Raw genomic sequence first — 17,001 nt, forward strand, 5'->3', positions numbered from 1 at the left:
ACAATCCACGTACGAGCTATAATCCATCTCAAGGTTAAGAAGGGGAAGGGATAGGGTTAGAATTTTCCGATTTGAGGTTAGTATATATAGATAGATAGATAGAGTCCTGGTATTAGGACCTCTTTTCATAGGCTCTTGCAGCAGCAGGGACTGGATAGATTTCTTTGAAGCAAGATGTTTTTTGACGAGACCGTACTCTGCCTTGTCAACAGATGATGATACTGCTTCGTCAAAGGACCACTTGCGGTGTAACCTCGATTGTTCGTTTACTTTTTGCCACAGTTTTGGGATCGCTTTAGCTTCTTCAATACACCTTAAACTAATGTGCTGCGTTAAAGTATTCATTCAAAGAAACCCTAACTTTCCTCTAAACACTGGTTTATCCAAGTATACCATTCTATTTCCCAGGAAACATCCTTCAAAATCGATCTCTCAGAAAATAAATCGATTACTAAACAATACGACCTCCGCTTAAAAGCTAAAATCTAACGACAATACCCTACACTCGTGTATCTAACGTTTTTAAGCTTACTGCACTCTGAATGAATTCGTCTCGATCCGTGCATTCCACATTACGGCAGGAAAATAAAATTATGATGCGTTTCCCTGAAGACGGCCAAGTCAGCATGATTTATATTACTCTTGAAGCCTATGTTAACATTAATCACAATAATTCATTTTTAGGGGGGAGGTAACAATACCGCAAAAACAAGAGAATATCCCAGATACCTCTCATGCACCACCGGTTCGACAACCCTGTCTTTTACTAATCATATTTCCAACTGACAATATAATGAACCAATAAGCAGCATGTACAACATATGAATGACAATATCTGATATCTTTTCAGGAATTCGCTTTCAAAAAAAAGTGCTTGTATTCCAAAAGCGTACTTATCAATTTCAAAAAGAATCTACTAAATCCAAGGATATATCACACTGCAAATGACAATCGCATCAGTACAATCGATCAATTTCCAAATTGCTAAACCTGTTGTCCACCATCGATCTACGTTGGATATTTTCATGATATATGATATTCTTGATATTATCAATTCTTACCATCAGCGAACTTAACCAATATGTAAATAAGTCAAACTGTCCACACAAGCGATGACTCCTCTCACGTACACAGTAAACCATAATGTGCAAACCCTTTAGGCAGTACAAAGATTGTTTAACAATATTGCAGTAAAATAAATCAGTACTAATACTGCAGAATTTTACCGATAAATTCTGACGGAAATTACTTCAAAATACATCTTTCTTTCTTAATCTTATATACCACATCTAAATCTTCATCCCTACAAATACAACCATCCCCTTCATAAACCTCTCTCCAAAACCAGATATGTTTGAAAGCTTTCACTCACGGAAAAGGTTGCCTCTCAGTTACTGGTCAATTCCAGTCCATACAAAAAATAAATACACATCAAACAGCTTCACACTGAACCCGCTTGCCATTCACAGATCTCCATTAAGAAACATACCACGCAAGCTTTACCATCCGCCTATCCTCACAACAACAAAGGAATTCCTTAAATTTTCATATACGAGACTAATTATTCCAACTGATATCGTCCATACCCAAGACGACCTCTTACACCAACCAGCAAGATACAGAGCCCCAGGGTAGTAGGGTCTGCACCAGTTGCTTGTGCATTGGCCGCAATTTGGCGCGTGAACGCTCTATTTATAGCCGACTTTTCCCGCTTCTCCGTGACGTCAACGTCAACATGCAACCTTACCCTGGATCACCCCTACGACCTTCGGAAGATGTGAACAAATGTAGTACTTCCGTGGCAAAACTCTCTTGATGTAGCATGTTAACTGCAATCCGGAATATAAGTGGAGAGGAACTGTATCAATACTCAAATCCTTAAAAAAAGAAAAGTAGAACATGCTCGTATCTATAACCAAAGTTCATTCATTCTTCCCTTACCCATCCTTTTTTTTCTCTCGTTTACAGCAACAACACGAAGAGAAATGGGTGAAAACTTCAGAACAACGGTGTAATGTCTCGTTTACAGCAACACCAGGAACAGAAATCGGTGGAAAGAACTTCAGAACAGTGTGTAATGTTCATTTAAGCCCATATAAGTGACCTAGTAGCCCTAAACTTACTATTAGTAATTATATGGCATTCACGTGTGTTCTAACATTAACAATTAAGATATCAAACTAACAAAAGAATGTGCCAAATGTTAATTCCATAACCTGGGTTTGAAGCTTTCAGGCATTTTTCTAGTAATAAAATTCGATGCATTTCTGGGGGGGGGGGGGGTCACAAATGCATGCGTATATGAAGCGATATACAGAGAGTAACAAAACCATGATATGCTTACAACATACCTTATAGGTATATATATGCACCATAAAAATCATGCACTTCTTACCTCCAGACGAATATCAAAACAAAAAGACATTTGCAATAAAAAATCTAATAAGTATAAATTCACGTCTAAAGACATTTCTTAACTAAGCCATCATGAAACGTGTTTTCGATCCAACTGCAATGCATTCATCACCGAGTTAAACGGGTAGCAGAACTTCGGCAAACATTTACTAATCTCGGAACAGCGATTATTTCCTTATAGAGGAAAATTAAATTGATTACAGCTTTCATTACATTACAATTCACAATGCATTTCACCTAGTTTTGAAAACCTTAAGTTAGTCTAGTTGTTTGTTGCTAATCACCCTCAAATGAAACAATTTCGTTTCCTGAAACAAGCCAAAAAAAAAAAAAATCTTGAAATACCTGAAGCATTCGGTATTTGAAGAATTTCGTAATTGCATTATAAATCAAACATTCTAGTTTCCGAATTTCGAAGTCTATGAACGGAGAAACTTATTGGCCAGATTCTAAAATGACATTTAGGAATTCTTCATCGAATATATATATAAAAGACTCAAAGTTCTAATTCCTGACTTAAAACAGCTTCAATGCAATCCGTCAGCATTATGAGAAATCAGCGGAGTCAAACTCTCTCATTAACTCGTACAAAACAGTGAAGCACTGAAGTGCTTTCTGAATGTTTAATGTAAATTAACGCAAGAAGACGTCAATAAATTCCAAATATTCTTAGATCACAACCAGAATTTGGTGAATCCGTCATCCAATTGCTGATCCTGCAACTCCTCAAAATTCATGCACTGCCCGCGCTGCTTCCATCAACCCTTTTAAATTACTGGGTACGTTCTTATCTCTGATCTGGAGCCAAATGTTCCCCAAAGCTGTAATCCCTACGTGTAAGATAACAATGAGGAAAATGCATGATGAGATAACATGCTCGAGTCAAAGGACTGTTTATCATTTTCTGCATTTAACATTCACTCGGTCAGTATAAAGGGGAAAAAAAGAAAGGAGTTGGGAAATACTGACTTGGGGATAACTTCAAGGCAACCTACGATCACGTTACATTTTCAATTCAGGTGATTGTTTCCTCTTTCTGGATTATGCTCCAAAATACGATAAAAAGGGAGGATAATCAGCAAACTAAATAAAGTCTGTAGCATGCAGATAATTTTCAAGTGTCTTCTGAAGTGCATTTAGTACAATAACTTCCACCACAAAATGTAGAGCAATTTCGTATGGTTTGAGGAAAGCACTTTAATTAACGTACACATCAGGACTTGGTTTAGCACTAAGTGAAGAACTGGGGTGAAGTAATCACGTGGTTCAGTGAGCACTGGAGATGCTGGCCCAAGTTCAACAGCCGCCTCCACCGTGCTGGTATGAGCTATGCGGGCTCGAGTCGGCTTGATCACTCAAGCACACACTACAACATATACGAATAAGTCTTCCACTGCATGACTACTATGCTCCTTCTCCTCCTCAGAAGCGTTATTACTGTGAATCCAAAAACCATTACCGAATAATCACAACATTCACTATTTTCAATTAGTTCTGTATGTTATCTGACACACTTAAGCACATAATTTCCATATAAGGACTTATTTTTCTTAACAGTCGTTGATGTTACCATACATATTAGTGATCAAGAGGATACGAAGAGTTATCTTACCATCAGGCATGTATAAAGAACGATGTGTGATGGGAGCTGAAGTGAGGGTATCGGCTGACGGTGGGAACAGGTGGGGAGAAGGGAGCAAGCAGTGCCTGCCACCGCGCTAACTCAGTCACAAGGCGGATCATGTGGCCGGTGCTTGCATAACACAACCTCCACCCACTCGCGAGCTGCCACCTGTTTCCATGCTGACCAAGCCTTCTGTGCCCTCCCACACACTACACACACACGCATGCATCCCATTAACCGCGAATACATTCATGCAATATCACAAGCACAAAGATACCCGCTACATGGAGGAAAGGAGGAAGTAGAGAAATGCAGGATGAAACTATGGGGAAAATGTCTGCCCACTTTTGTAGAAAAAAAAAAAAACATGCAAGACCCAACAACTTCGTATTTCTACCATACAGACGAATTTTATGAGGCTATCCGTATTTTTACCTTTATTTTGTTACGTCCAGTGCTCTACTGCATTCAAACAAAACAAAATCCTTTACACTTTTCTTACCCAGTTTCCTTACATTCTGGAATCTCGGTGGATTTCAAAGAACAGTCCTATACTAATATCATTGTGGTGCCCCAGTTTAAATCAAAGGTGGCTATCAAGTCCCTTAACCTCCTCCTCTCTAATGATGACAAACCCAAGACTTCCCTTCTTCCATTAATAACTAATTTCCCTTAAATTCTGGTACTCTATTCACCGAATTCCACTGATCTTCCTCTGTTTTCTCTAAATTGAACTCAAGCTATTAAAGCATATTACGATGTGTGATCAAAAATACGCCGTACTGTAACTTCTTGAACATCTTGCTGTCCATATACCCTGATGGCTATTTTGACACTACCCAAAATAAACCTAAGTCTGCTTCTCTCACGATCCTCCTCAAGTGATCTTCCAATAATTAATCTTGCAAAATGTCAATTCTAAACTCTTTCACACACCAATTTTTGTAACGATCCCGATAAACTGGCATTCCTTCTCTCATTTGTTCCCATCCTTTCTCTTCGTCATTGACTTTACATTTGGATTTTGTTTCATATGTAATTAATGTAATCATTGCTGCATTCTATCTATGACTTACTCATTTGTGTAAATACTATCACTCATATCCCGTGGTCTCAACTACAGGATTCACAATGAGACACTCTAACCTCATCTAAAGTTCTGCTGCTTTCATTCCAAAACCTAACTGAAGCATATTCTATGACCTTGGCTGCAGCAGTCACACTTGGACTCCACGACCTCTGCTGCCGCAATCACGTACAATACATGACCTTAGCTGGACCAGTTAAATTCACACTCCACCATTTTAACGGCAACAGCCACAACCACACACGCCTATATCTGCTGCTACAGTCACAGACATTCCAATTTGGCTGCAGCAGTCACATTTACTCTCTCCAACTTCAGCTGCTCTTGTTCTGGAACACACTTCACCACAGCTGCAGTGGTCATATCAACACTCTACGCCTAAAATACAGCAGTCACACTCCAGCAGCTAAACTGTAGCAGTCTAATCACACCCATCAGCTTCGCCACAAGACACACATTCCACCACACCAGCTGCAGCTGTAACATTAAACTCAACTACTTCAGCCGCAACAGTTACATCTATGCTACAACTTCAACTGCAATAGTCACACTTACATCACTATTGATAAGCATCCAGCAAACACTCCAATTTCACTAGACTTTCAACTATAGCAGTCATATCTAAACTTAGTCACTGCTCTACTGGCCACACTTACAATTTTCAATCATATCTTTAAAAGCCATATCCACATTGCAATTTCTGGCAAAAAGTCCTACTCATATTCATGATTCAGAAACAGCACTAACTCGCAACCCACAATCCGTTCTAGCACTCGCACATTCCACATCAGTGACCTAAGGAAGCCACTCAACTGTTGCACTAAACCTCTGACCCACCACGGATCACAAATCCCATCTAAGCAGGCACCGACCACCATTTCCAGTTAACATGTTTAATTTGAGATGATACCTTTCACATAAAACCCAAAACAATTGACAAATCATTTACAATATATTTTCAATGGCCATCTCAAAAGAAAAAAGTATGATAATGAAAAGCAAAAAATTAACCAGAGCTCCTCTGGCATTTGCAGACCTGACAAAAAATTTCATGGAACAAGAGCCAAGAACAGTTCTTCTGCAAATGTAATGAACCACTCCAATAAACAGGTAACTGAAGAAGAATCATCAAACAAAAAAATTTGGCTTACCTCAGTTTCTTTACAATATCAGTTTCTACATCTATAGCTATCCATGTTTGTAAACATCAAATGATACTGTTGCAAGAATCACCTTTTTCTGTATATTGAGGTCATACCTGTGTTTAAGCTCTTTCCAATGGTGAACACAACAAATCAATCATCTTAAAAACATGCCAACAAAGAAAGGTGGAAACAAAATTGTGGGAGTAAACTTTGCAAAATGACTTATCCATGATGACAAGTAAAATTCCAGCAACAGCACTGGCTATATGCTATCCCTTACAGGTACATTTGTATACAAAATGGAACAAAAGCACTCACTCTGCCATCAAGCAAGACTTTTACTATAGTCTGCATCAAACTAATATGCATCTCCAGATATAACAGTTTCCACAAACTATCCTTAAATTCATATCTACAAACATCTAATAATTCAAAAGGCCTAAACCGGTGCCTGATCCTTTCCAGATAATAGCACCTGATCCTTTCCAAATTATAGATCATAATATTCTACAAATGAAAAATCACATTATTTACATAATTGTACATATATGTTAACTCCATGTTTATAATAAGTATCCTCATCTACAGGTAAATACCTTTCAGCATCATGTACTCTTAATTACTGTACTATGAAAATTACACTTACCAGTATCCTGCATAAGCTATAGGAATTACAGATTCCAAAGTTACTTCCCGTAGGAGTCGTTCAGTATAATAAACATAAAAGTGCATTAAATGTCTAATAATGCATCCATCACACAAAATAATCACTCTTTATACTAATGCATCCATCACACAAAAAATTATTCTCTTTATACCCTGCCCTAAGGAGGTGTTAAGATTTTCAACGAACTGCAGTAATATGCTACTGAAATATACACAATATCAGTAAAAGGAAAAATCCTTTACCAAGGATATACAGAGCCATTTTTTTTTTTTTCTTTTACTTACCATCAGTCATACAACGAAATAATGGTCAAAGTATAGTGTCAGGCCCCATCTCTGGTCAATATCTTTTTACCACGTACCTTCAATGATCATGCTTGATTACCCAGTGTTCTAATATCATAATATACCAACTGACAAAAGTAAGCAAGGATCAGAGGCTATATAACCGGAGTAGAAGGATTTAGAGCTATATAACCTGAGTAGAAGGATTTAGAGGCTATATAACCTTAGCAGAAAGATTTAGGTATTATTCAACACTGTAACTTAGTTTCTGCATAATCTTCATTATTTCTAATCAATGCCATTGCTCAAGGCTGCATCTACACAGGATATCCTCTTTTATTCATCCAATCTATCAAAACACAGAGAAACCTGTTCAGCTCTTCCTCAAATGTATTGACAGAAGTGTCCCTGATGTTTTGGAACTTCACTGGATGGGGTTTAAAATGTCTTTGGCCCTAATGACTAGGCAGATTTTTCTTATAATGGAAAGGTTATGAGGGGAATTTTACCTTCCATTGGGGTGAGTATGCCATTTACCATGCCAATAATGCCTGAGAGTGAGAAGTTAATGCATTTTTGTGTGCTCATGTAACATTTCACTTTTTTTCATACACATTCACCATCTCCCGCACAGCGAAGTAGCATTAAGAACAGATGATGGAGCCTTTGAGGAAAAAATCCCCACCTGACCACCCCCTCTCTGTTCCTTCTTTTGGAAAGTAAAACAGGAGGGGAGGATTTCCAGCCCCCACACTCCCACCGCTTTTAGTCGCCTTCTACTACATGCAGGGAATACATGGGTAGCATTCTTTCGCCTCCATCCTCAGGGATAAAATTTCAAGTAACTAACATTACTTAATTCATACTTGAACACTATATTTCATCTGCTTTTCCACTTTGTAAGATGAAATTAACACACTACTGCACTCTGCTAGTACTAGTGCTCTACTGACTGACATTAAACTTCTAGTCTGCTCTTTAGAGTATGAAAATTAAGGTTGTCCAAGATCCCCTCCCAGATCTTTCCTGTTGCCTTCTCAGGTTATACAGAGACTGTGCAAGCATTGCTCCCAGCTCTTCCATCTTACAATTATATTTACAACATAGAGCTTTCTTAAGCCCATTAGAACATGTTAATATATTTTGTTTTTTTGTCTCCTATGGTTATTTTCACGAAGATTCTGGGATCATATATGCAAGATATTCCATTACTCATCATTTTATCATTTATAACAGGATACAATATGGTGGGCTATATGGAAATACACAGCAAGCACTGCCCCTTCAAAAACAGTACTTATCATCCATAAAAAACAGTATTGTACATGTGAACCTGAATAATCTCAACTGCAAATATAATTAAAAAAAATACCCCAAAACAATTCATGCTGGTCAAAGTACAGCAATGAAGGTATCCAGGAAGTGCATATATAAATCATAATCCTTAGTGTCTGAACCTCTACTGATAAAAACATAGAGGTCCTTATCATTAGCCACTAACACTCAAGAAAGTTAAATATAACTGTGTAGATGATGTTTGGTCTTAATCTACAATATAGTACTCTGCCAAATTGTTAGCCTTGCCCTGAAATGAAGACAATTTATTACAAGAAATAAAAATTCATATCAAACCAGTGCATGGCCTGTGGTGTCATATATGAACTGTAATTTAAAGAACAGAAATGGGATCTTAACCTTTCACAGACTGTTCTTTACTCCTTTTAAGTCAGGAGGATCCTCACCCTCAAAAGGGACTAAGCTATACATCTGCTACTCTGATAACTTAGGATATGAGGAAATGGCTATCCTACAGGGTTAGATGCTTTTGTATATTTTAGAAACAGCTGTCCAGCAAATTCTTAAATTTCACCACTTAATTTTGTTTACTCTATCAATGCTTCCCTCTTATCCATAGGCATCATTACAATTTCTGTAGAGGTTTTCCAGAGAACATGCGCAATGAACCATTTCAAGCACTCCAACAAGGTTTAAATACTGAAACAGGAACTTAAATTCTATATCAGTTCAATTATGAATGTTAAAACTGTAAGTGATAAAGGTCTTGTTTATCAAACCATACTAAAATATTCCCCAATTCTTTGAAAATATCATAATCATACAAGTTTATTTTTCTTACCATCCTCCCTGCCTACAATGCAAAAAACAAGTTAACTTGGTGAGTTTTCTTTTAAAGGCCTTGTCTGAAAGAAAATATTGATACAGCCATCAGTAAAACACAGCACTAAATTTCATTTCTGCATGTATATCATGAGAGTAGATGAGGATATTTTTTCAAATATACATCACACATATCTTCACACTAATGATTACATCTATTCTGTGTAAGGAAATGTATTAATCATTAGTGATATTAAATCCATCCTTAACTTACAACACTTAACAAAGTCATTATCACAAATAACTAAATCTAAAGGAATGGAACATCTTTGTAAGAAACAAATATTACCCACACTTCAGTATCAACAGAGCACATTTAAGGAAAATATGGATGTCAAAGCCACGGTTATTAAATTAAAAAATGTTGACAAAAATTATATATAATATACATATAATATATAACTATACACTTACTACATTATATCAAAACAAAGCAAAGTAACTTGCACTCCTTATTTCCTATCCTACAACAATAAATAACTTATGTGCGCTGAGCTTTGATAATCAATCATAAAAATTGCCAAAGTCTAAGCAAATTTGGCTTAACTGTCTCCCAAGAACATCAATTATCTATTTGCAATCTTCTTTTAAAAAAAGTCCCTTATGGTATCCTTCTCATCAGTTCCTATCGATACTATAAAAATCTTAACTATCACCTACATATAGCAGCACTACATCTAAAAAACAATTCTTTAAAAATCTAGTTATGTTTGAGAGAAAACATCATGGAATCTATACATAATACTGTACTTATATTTATCAAATTTCAAGAAAAGCAACCCCAGTTTTCCCTAATTCGAAAGGACACAGACCTCTTCAAACAAAAGTAGAAAAAAACTAATAAACCCACAAGTGTTCTCATTATGGAATAAGAAATATTGATGCTGGGTGGCCTTAACCATACATTTGCAGCTTCTGGTAAAGAAATATGAGAAAATGCAAAGAAAATAAAGAACATTTCTAAAATAGAGCCTTACCTAAGTAGGGTAATATTACAGCTGTTGTTACATCATGTTTTCATAGGGTAAAGGTGTAATCATAAATGCAGTAAACAAAGCAAGCAAAATGAATATGCTGCCTGTTGCCTGACAGACTCTTTATCTAAATGATACGAAACAAATCACAAAACCCATATCAAGATCCAACTATGGAACTGATAATTATTTAGCAATTATGATTAAGAAATCTATCTAAATCATTTACATCTTTGATGACAAACTGTTAGCTAACTTATTCAAATGTCTAACGAACCAGTATCATTCAAAATCATTGAATATTTCCTACAATATGGTCACCACTGTCTTAAACGTTTTTCAGACATATGTCTTGTACAAAAGAATGTTAAATCAATATACAAATGCTATAAAAAAAATGGTATGTAATTTAAAAACTTTCAATAATCTGATGAATGGTAAGTAAAGTTGAGGGGAGCCACTTTATATATTTTTTTGAGCGAGTGCCAAAAACCTATCCATATCTCTCCAGAACCATCCCTGTTATTCTTCTTGATAAAAAGATGATATTCAGTATTAATCTATCTATGCATAATACATAAAAAGATGATATTCAGTATTAATCTATCTATGCATAATACAAAGTGGGACTCAAATTTACCATTACACATCATACGTAATGATCCACATCATGCATTTTCATCGGAGCATGCTGGGCATTTTCTGCCCCATACCTTCTCCGTTTAATCTAATATTACTTAAAACATGAAATACAAATACTTCTATGAAATGTATATTGCTGCTTCTAATTATACAGAATATAATGATTTAGAATTAACCCATGTTGCTATTGTCCAATATATCTATAACGCAACTTTCTGGCACTACCTAATACACCTATGTATCAGGTGAAAAATGCATGTCAGGCATGATTGAGTGCAAGACACAGATCTGTGCACACAAAGAATGGTAAATTTAAGCTCTAATCTACTGCCAATATAAAAAATCTTATGCAAACATCATCTTTATTGTATAAAGAATACCAGAGATTATCTACAAAAAAAAAATATATATATGATGAAGATGAATGATTTTTTATTCAACATTTTTTAATGAAATTCAAAACTCCTCTATTAACAATCATCAACAGGACACACTTCTTGAGGATGCTAAACTTATAAATCCGCATCTGACTTACCCTTACCAAAAGAAAATGTAGTTATAAAATTATTGCAAAAGGGGTTCATCACAAAAAAAAGATTGGTTAGCTTTGGCAAAGGTTCACATATTCATATGAATTCTTGAGAAGAAAAGCCTTCCCTTCACATGATTATAAATACGAGCAGTATTACAAGCAAAATTTCAACTCAAAAACTTTTAATAAAGTGGTCCCCTAAACTTAACAAAAAAGGGGGAATTTTTAGGTGCATGCCTTTATAAAGTGACAGTACTCATAACTATCACATTAAATAATTTAATCTGACCCTGAGTAAAATCTGATGAGTGCATCCAAATTTGGAAAACATTTAGTACATCTATGGTTTAGAGGCACCACAGGAGTACTTCATGGAAGTTGTAAGAGCATAATAATAAACTCCTAATCCCTAACAGTAGAGATTCAGAAGGGCACTGATAGGAAATAATGACACTAAATAACCCTGCAAATATAAACAACTGACAATGAGGAGTACTTTAAAGACCAGAGAAAATGTTGGAAGAGTACTTGTAAAACTAAATATACAAAAACCTCATCCAACTTTTTTCATATACTAATTACAAAAAATTTGAAGTCTGGTTTTATATTTACACTCAGTTGTGCGGGAGTTGGATGCTGTTTGTTTCAACAAAAATTCATCCCAGTGAACGCAGCCATCTCTAGTGAACACATTTCACCGATTTGTAGGAGGAAGATGGGAATGTCATTGGTAAATTTTGACTACAACAATGAGAATTACACTAAGTTTCGAATCCCTCAGTTATGTGATGTTTTCATAAGATTAGTGTATTTCTACAAGTGTTTCACCTACTTTGATTTTAATCAAACCAACATTTATCCCAATGTTCATAGCCCTACCAAATAAAATTCATTCAACACATTAAAAAGGAATATCCACATCATGGCCTGCCAGTCTAAGATTGTTCTATTGTTATAAGTCCACTGATTTTTTTTTTCTTTCAAATCCCTAAAAACACTGTACCTCCGTGGTGTCCTTAAACTATATATTTACAATACTTTTTGTCCTATGAAAGTTTAAGAAGATTCAGGGCAAAAATAACATTAAAGGCCAGATCTGACTCAACCTAACCTAAGCATGGGAGAAAAAAAAACACGTTTATATTTATTTCATGGGATGAAATTAATACATCTTACAATATGGCCAATAAATAAAGGCATGCCCTAAAAATACACTTCAAGCCTTTTCTTTGCATTCTTTGTTTAAGTTCTGATGTCAATCAAAAAAATCATTGCAACAATAAAGAGTAAAGATATATCCACAGACATAACCAGACATCAGCCAAGACGTCTGACAGCAGGGTCCAAGCACTACCATCATGTTATAGGCAAAGACATTATGTTTTACAATGATACATATGGAACATCACAAGATAAATCTGCAGTTTAGGTGATATAAAATCCATATCTCCCCACATGATTAAGTAAATTCCTACCATTTATTACTTGCTACACAAACCTTTAAATTTCTGCAAGAAGTCAATACTGCTGTTTTTGACAGTAAGCAAGAGAAGTATACGTAATTCCTGTGGCTAGTTCTTGGAAACCAACATATTCTGTGGCTAGTTCTTGGAAACCAACATGTATTTGTCATTAAAATGCAAAATCAATTTGAGGAGTCCAGTCTAAACCTGCTATTTCAGATATTGACACACGACTTACCAACGATGAAGGCGGCCCAGCACGCCAGAAGAGTGATGTAAGGGCGGGCCATGGTGAGTACCACTTGTCATGACCTCATGAACACCACACCCGACCAAGGAAACACAGCCACGGTAACTGCTGCTGTTGCCCTGGACCCTCCTCCTGCTGCTTGCTTCGCCACCATCACAATCACAACATACTAATTGCTCATACCACTATGCACCTCAGAGACACAACTTAGCCTACAGTTATCTCTCACTAGCCTAACATGGATTTAGCGGCCGTCTTGTGCAATTAAATTGCAGCAGCCGATAATTCGATTGAGGAAAGAGAGTTCACATGACTCAGGGTAACTACCACACAGTGAGCGCGTCGCGGCCAGACTGACCAGGGTGTCTGTCACGCCGAGCTGCCGCCACCGCCACCATACACCCACACACTTCTTCGCCTTTTTACTACATTATTCTAATAATACTGATATCTTCAGCATGATATCCAGGTAATAAGTGTTTTTCTAATCTTTACTTGATTATATTTACTTAAATTCACATGCTCTGTGGCTAAATATAGCTCTTGTTAAGTGGGTAAGCTGGAGAGTGCTGGCATTTGATGTTGTTGCGGGCGAGTCCATGCGCCAGACAGGGAGGGTCGCTGCCACCAGCTGCCTCCCTCCCTCCCTCTCTTGCCAGACGACTTGCCTTACTCTGTTGCGCTCCACCTCCTCTAACCCCTTACCTCTCACGAACACTTTGATATCAAACTCCGATTAATGATATGGTATTTTTTGACACAATGAAGTATGTCGATAAGAATTCACGTGTTCTAGGAAAAAATTCATCATAGTCGTCTTTCAAGGAGGAATTAACAAATCAAGCAGAAAACAACCAGTTTTCCTATCAACTTATTTTTTCTTATAAAGAAAGTTGTGTCCATGATTACCCACTTAAGGATATTCCTTAAGAATTCAAATTATAAGCTAAAAGATGAAAAAGTTAGTGTAGAATTGCGGGTGATTAAGAACATTGATGTTCTGTGCCAATGAATATCATTATCAATCACCTTTTAACTTTTTCAAGGTATGGTTAGAAAAATAGCCTATCAGATCCTTATGTAATAAGCAATCCAATCCTATTCCGAAAACTTCTCTGCATTATTTATGAGAAAACGCTATTTGAAATACTTAAGACCCCTAAATCTTTATTACCTGAATTGGTGGTCCAGCTTATATCCTTGGCCCGGCTGGACAAAGCTGGGAGTCTGGGTCCCAGTGGGGTCACTGTTCGCCTGCCGGGAAACTCGCTGGTCGGGACTCGCCGACGGAGGTGTAACCCTCTGTGTATGTGATACACAAGCAGGAGAAAGGGAATAGTGCTACTTTCTAGAATTAAAAGCATTCAGTGCAAAACAGGCATTTCAATTCAATGGAATTGAGAGAAACTACGAGTAATTACCTGGGAGAGAAACAAAGAGAAACAAACTCAAGACAGATTTTGGCTGGTTCTCATTTTTTGTGTGTGTGTGTGTGGGGTGGTTGCGGGGAGGGAAGAGGTTCGATAGAGAAAGTCCAGTAGGGAAACAGGAGACACTTGCAATGTGCACAAATGTAGTATGTAGATACAAAGAAGCGTCATTTTCCAAATGTATATTTTGTGCCTTATGTAAGATGAACTATGAAACAAGTTGGTTTCACATGATAATTTGTACATCAAGGTAGCTCAGCAGGCTCAAAGAAATGTACGATGTAAATTTCTCTGCTAAATACGTGTTATGGTAGTTTCATATATATTAGTGGATGCCATCTTAGTTTCCTGATGCTCGAAGTAACACTGACCGCCAACAAACAATCTGCTTCACAACACAGTTATCTTCCCTGCCCAGGTTAGTCTTTTCTTTCTGCTTGACACCCACGTGGGTATTTAGTCCACAAACACGCACACTTTCATTCTGCTCAACATTAGACATGTAAGTCACACGACTACGAGCCAGTTTTGACCTAGAAGACAAAATATAAGTATAGGTAATGAAAGTTAACACAGAGCCTCTCAAGTGTTGCAAATACTTCCCATCTGTACAAATAGGTAATTCACAGACCTGTCCGCTTATTCATTAAATTTTTGTTCAGTCGTAAAACATCTATGGGGTGGCGTAAAGCCTGTCCGAAGCATCGTTAAAACTTCCTGAAAGAAATCTATAATTAACTCAGAATTACGATGGAAGATTTGACAGGATATGCTATTTATATTTTTTTTACTGGTATCTCTCAACTTGTCAATAACGATAATAATAATAATAATAATAATAATAATAATAATAATAATAATATCTTTATTATTTTATTATTATTATTATTATCATAGATGCTGAGAAATTACAGACGTAAACTGAGGCTCAGTTGGACCACTGGTAATAATTCTTTTCGAGGGAGAAACGTTTCTACAGCCGGCTGATGGGAAAGTGTAGAAAGGTTCGGTAACGAGCTCCATCACATCGGGACTGAATTGTGCAAGACCTTGGAGTTTGATTTTGTCCAATCAGCACTGACACTATCAAAAATCTGTATTGATGAGAGAAACTAGAAATGGTTGAGTTTCTACTATATGAAATGCAAATGGGAGAGGTATATCATAATTTACAAGTTGAAAATCCTGTAAGGAATGGATGCACTGGTATTCTGGGTATAAAATATCTGTAAAGTATTACCATTAAAGTATAATTAAGAAAAAGTGTAAATACTTATGATGCATAACTTAATACAAGTTATACAAACACGATAGACCGTTGTCTGGAAACATTAAAAGAGCATACATGTCTGACCAACCAAAATCTATGCCTACGAGCCACAGCTTGACGGAGTAGAGAAGCAACATGACAGTTTGGTGCCAAAATGAACTATAGTGTTAAAAACTTTAACAGAGCCATCAAAAGGTATAAGTACAATAAGGTAAGGCCCCGATTACTCACAGCATATTACACTGCATCCTTCCATATACTTCTAGATCTACCCCTATCTCTGATCACTGCATATACGGTCCTTCGTAGTGTATTACTTACCGCTTCTGACTATGAGTCAGCACAGGCCAGCATGGGTTCGAATCCTGGGCGCATCGTTCGGCCTACAACCAACTCATCCCTCAAGGGAAGTCGACAGCTGGGTACCTAGCTTGGACTGGGTTGTGTGTTTGTGTGCACTCAGGGCAACTGGGAGTGACAATCTTCCTATCATACACAATTAATAATCACACGCGCGCGCGCACACACACACACACACACACATATATATATATATATATATATATATATATATATATATATATGGTTTGAGGTGGTTTGATCGAGTAAGTAACGTAAGGGTAAGAGAGATGTGTGGAAATAAAAAGAGCGTGGTTGAGAGAGCAGAAGAGGGTGTTTTGAAATGGTTTGGGCACATGGAGAGAATGAGTGAGGAAAGATTGACCAAGAGGATATATGTGTCGGAGGTGGAGGGAACGAGGAGAAGAGGGAGACCAAATTGGAGGTGGAAAGATGGAGTGAAAAGGATTTTGTGTGATCGGGGCCTGAACATGCAGGAGGGTGAAAGGAGGGCAAGGAATAGAGTGAATTGGAGCGATGTGGTATACAGGGGTTAACGTGCTGTCAGTGGATTGAATCAAGGCATGTGAAGCGTCCGGGGTAAACCATGGAAAGCTGTGTAGGTATGTATATTTGCGTGTGTGGACGTGTGTATGTACATGTGTATGGGGAGGGTTGGGCCATTTCTTTCGTCTGTTTCC

At 37.1% G+C, this 17,001-nt stretch overlaps 1 protein-coding gene across 3 annotated transcripts in view; it reads right to left on the reverse strand.

The window, feature by feature from the left end:
- Positions 1–13,616, reverse strand: part of LOC139746904 (uncharacterized) — a 105,507-nt gene extending 91,891 nt beyond the window's left edge. The window contains exon 1 of one of the 3 annotated variants that reach the window (XM_071658584.1): positions 13,250–13,616. In XM_071658584.1, the coding sequence (XP_071514685.1) occupies positions 13,250–13,301 (52 nt within the window). In that variant the 5' untranslated portion in view covers positions 13,302–13,616. Of the gene's footprint in view, positions 1–4,027; positions 4,119–13,249 lie in introns of those variants that run through there. The other 2 variants (XM_071658583.1, XM_071658585.1) reach the window with 2 other exon arrangements.
- Positions 13,617–17,001: the final 3,385 nt, after the last annotated feature.

This window comes from Panulirus ornatus, chromosome 66, assembly GCF_036320965.1.
Source record: "Panulirus ornatus isolate Po-2019 chromosome 66, ASM3632096v1, whole genome shotgun sequence".
NCBI lineage: Eukaryota > Metazoa > Arthropoda > Malacostraca > Decapoda > Palinuridae > Panulirus > Panulirus ornatus.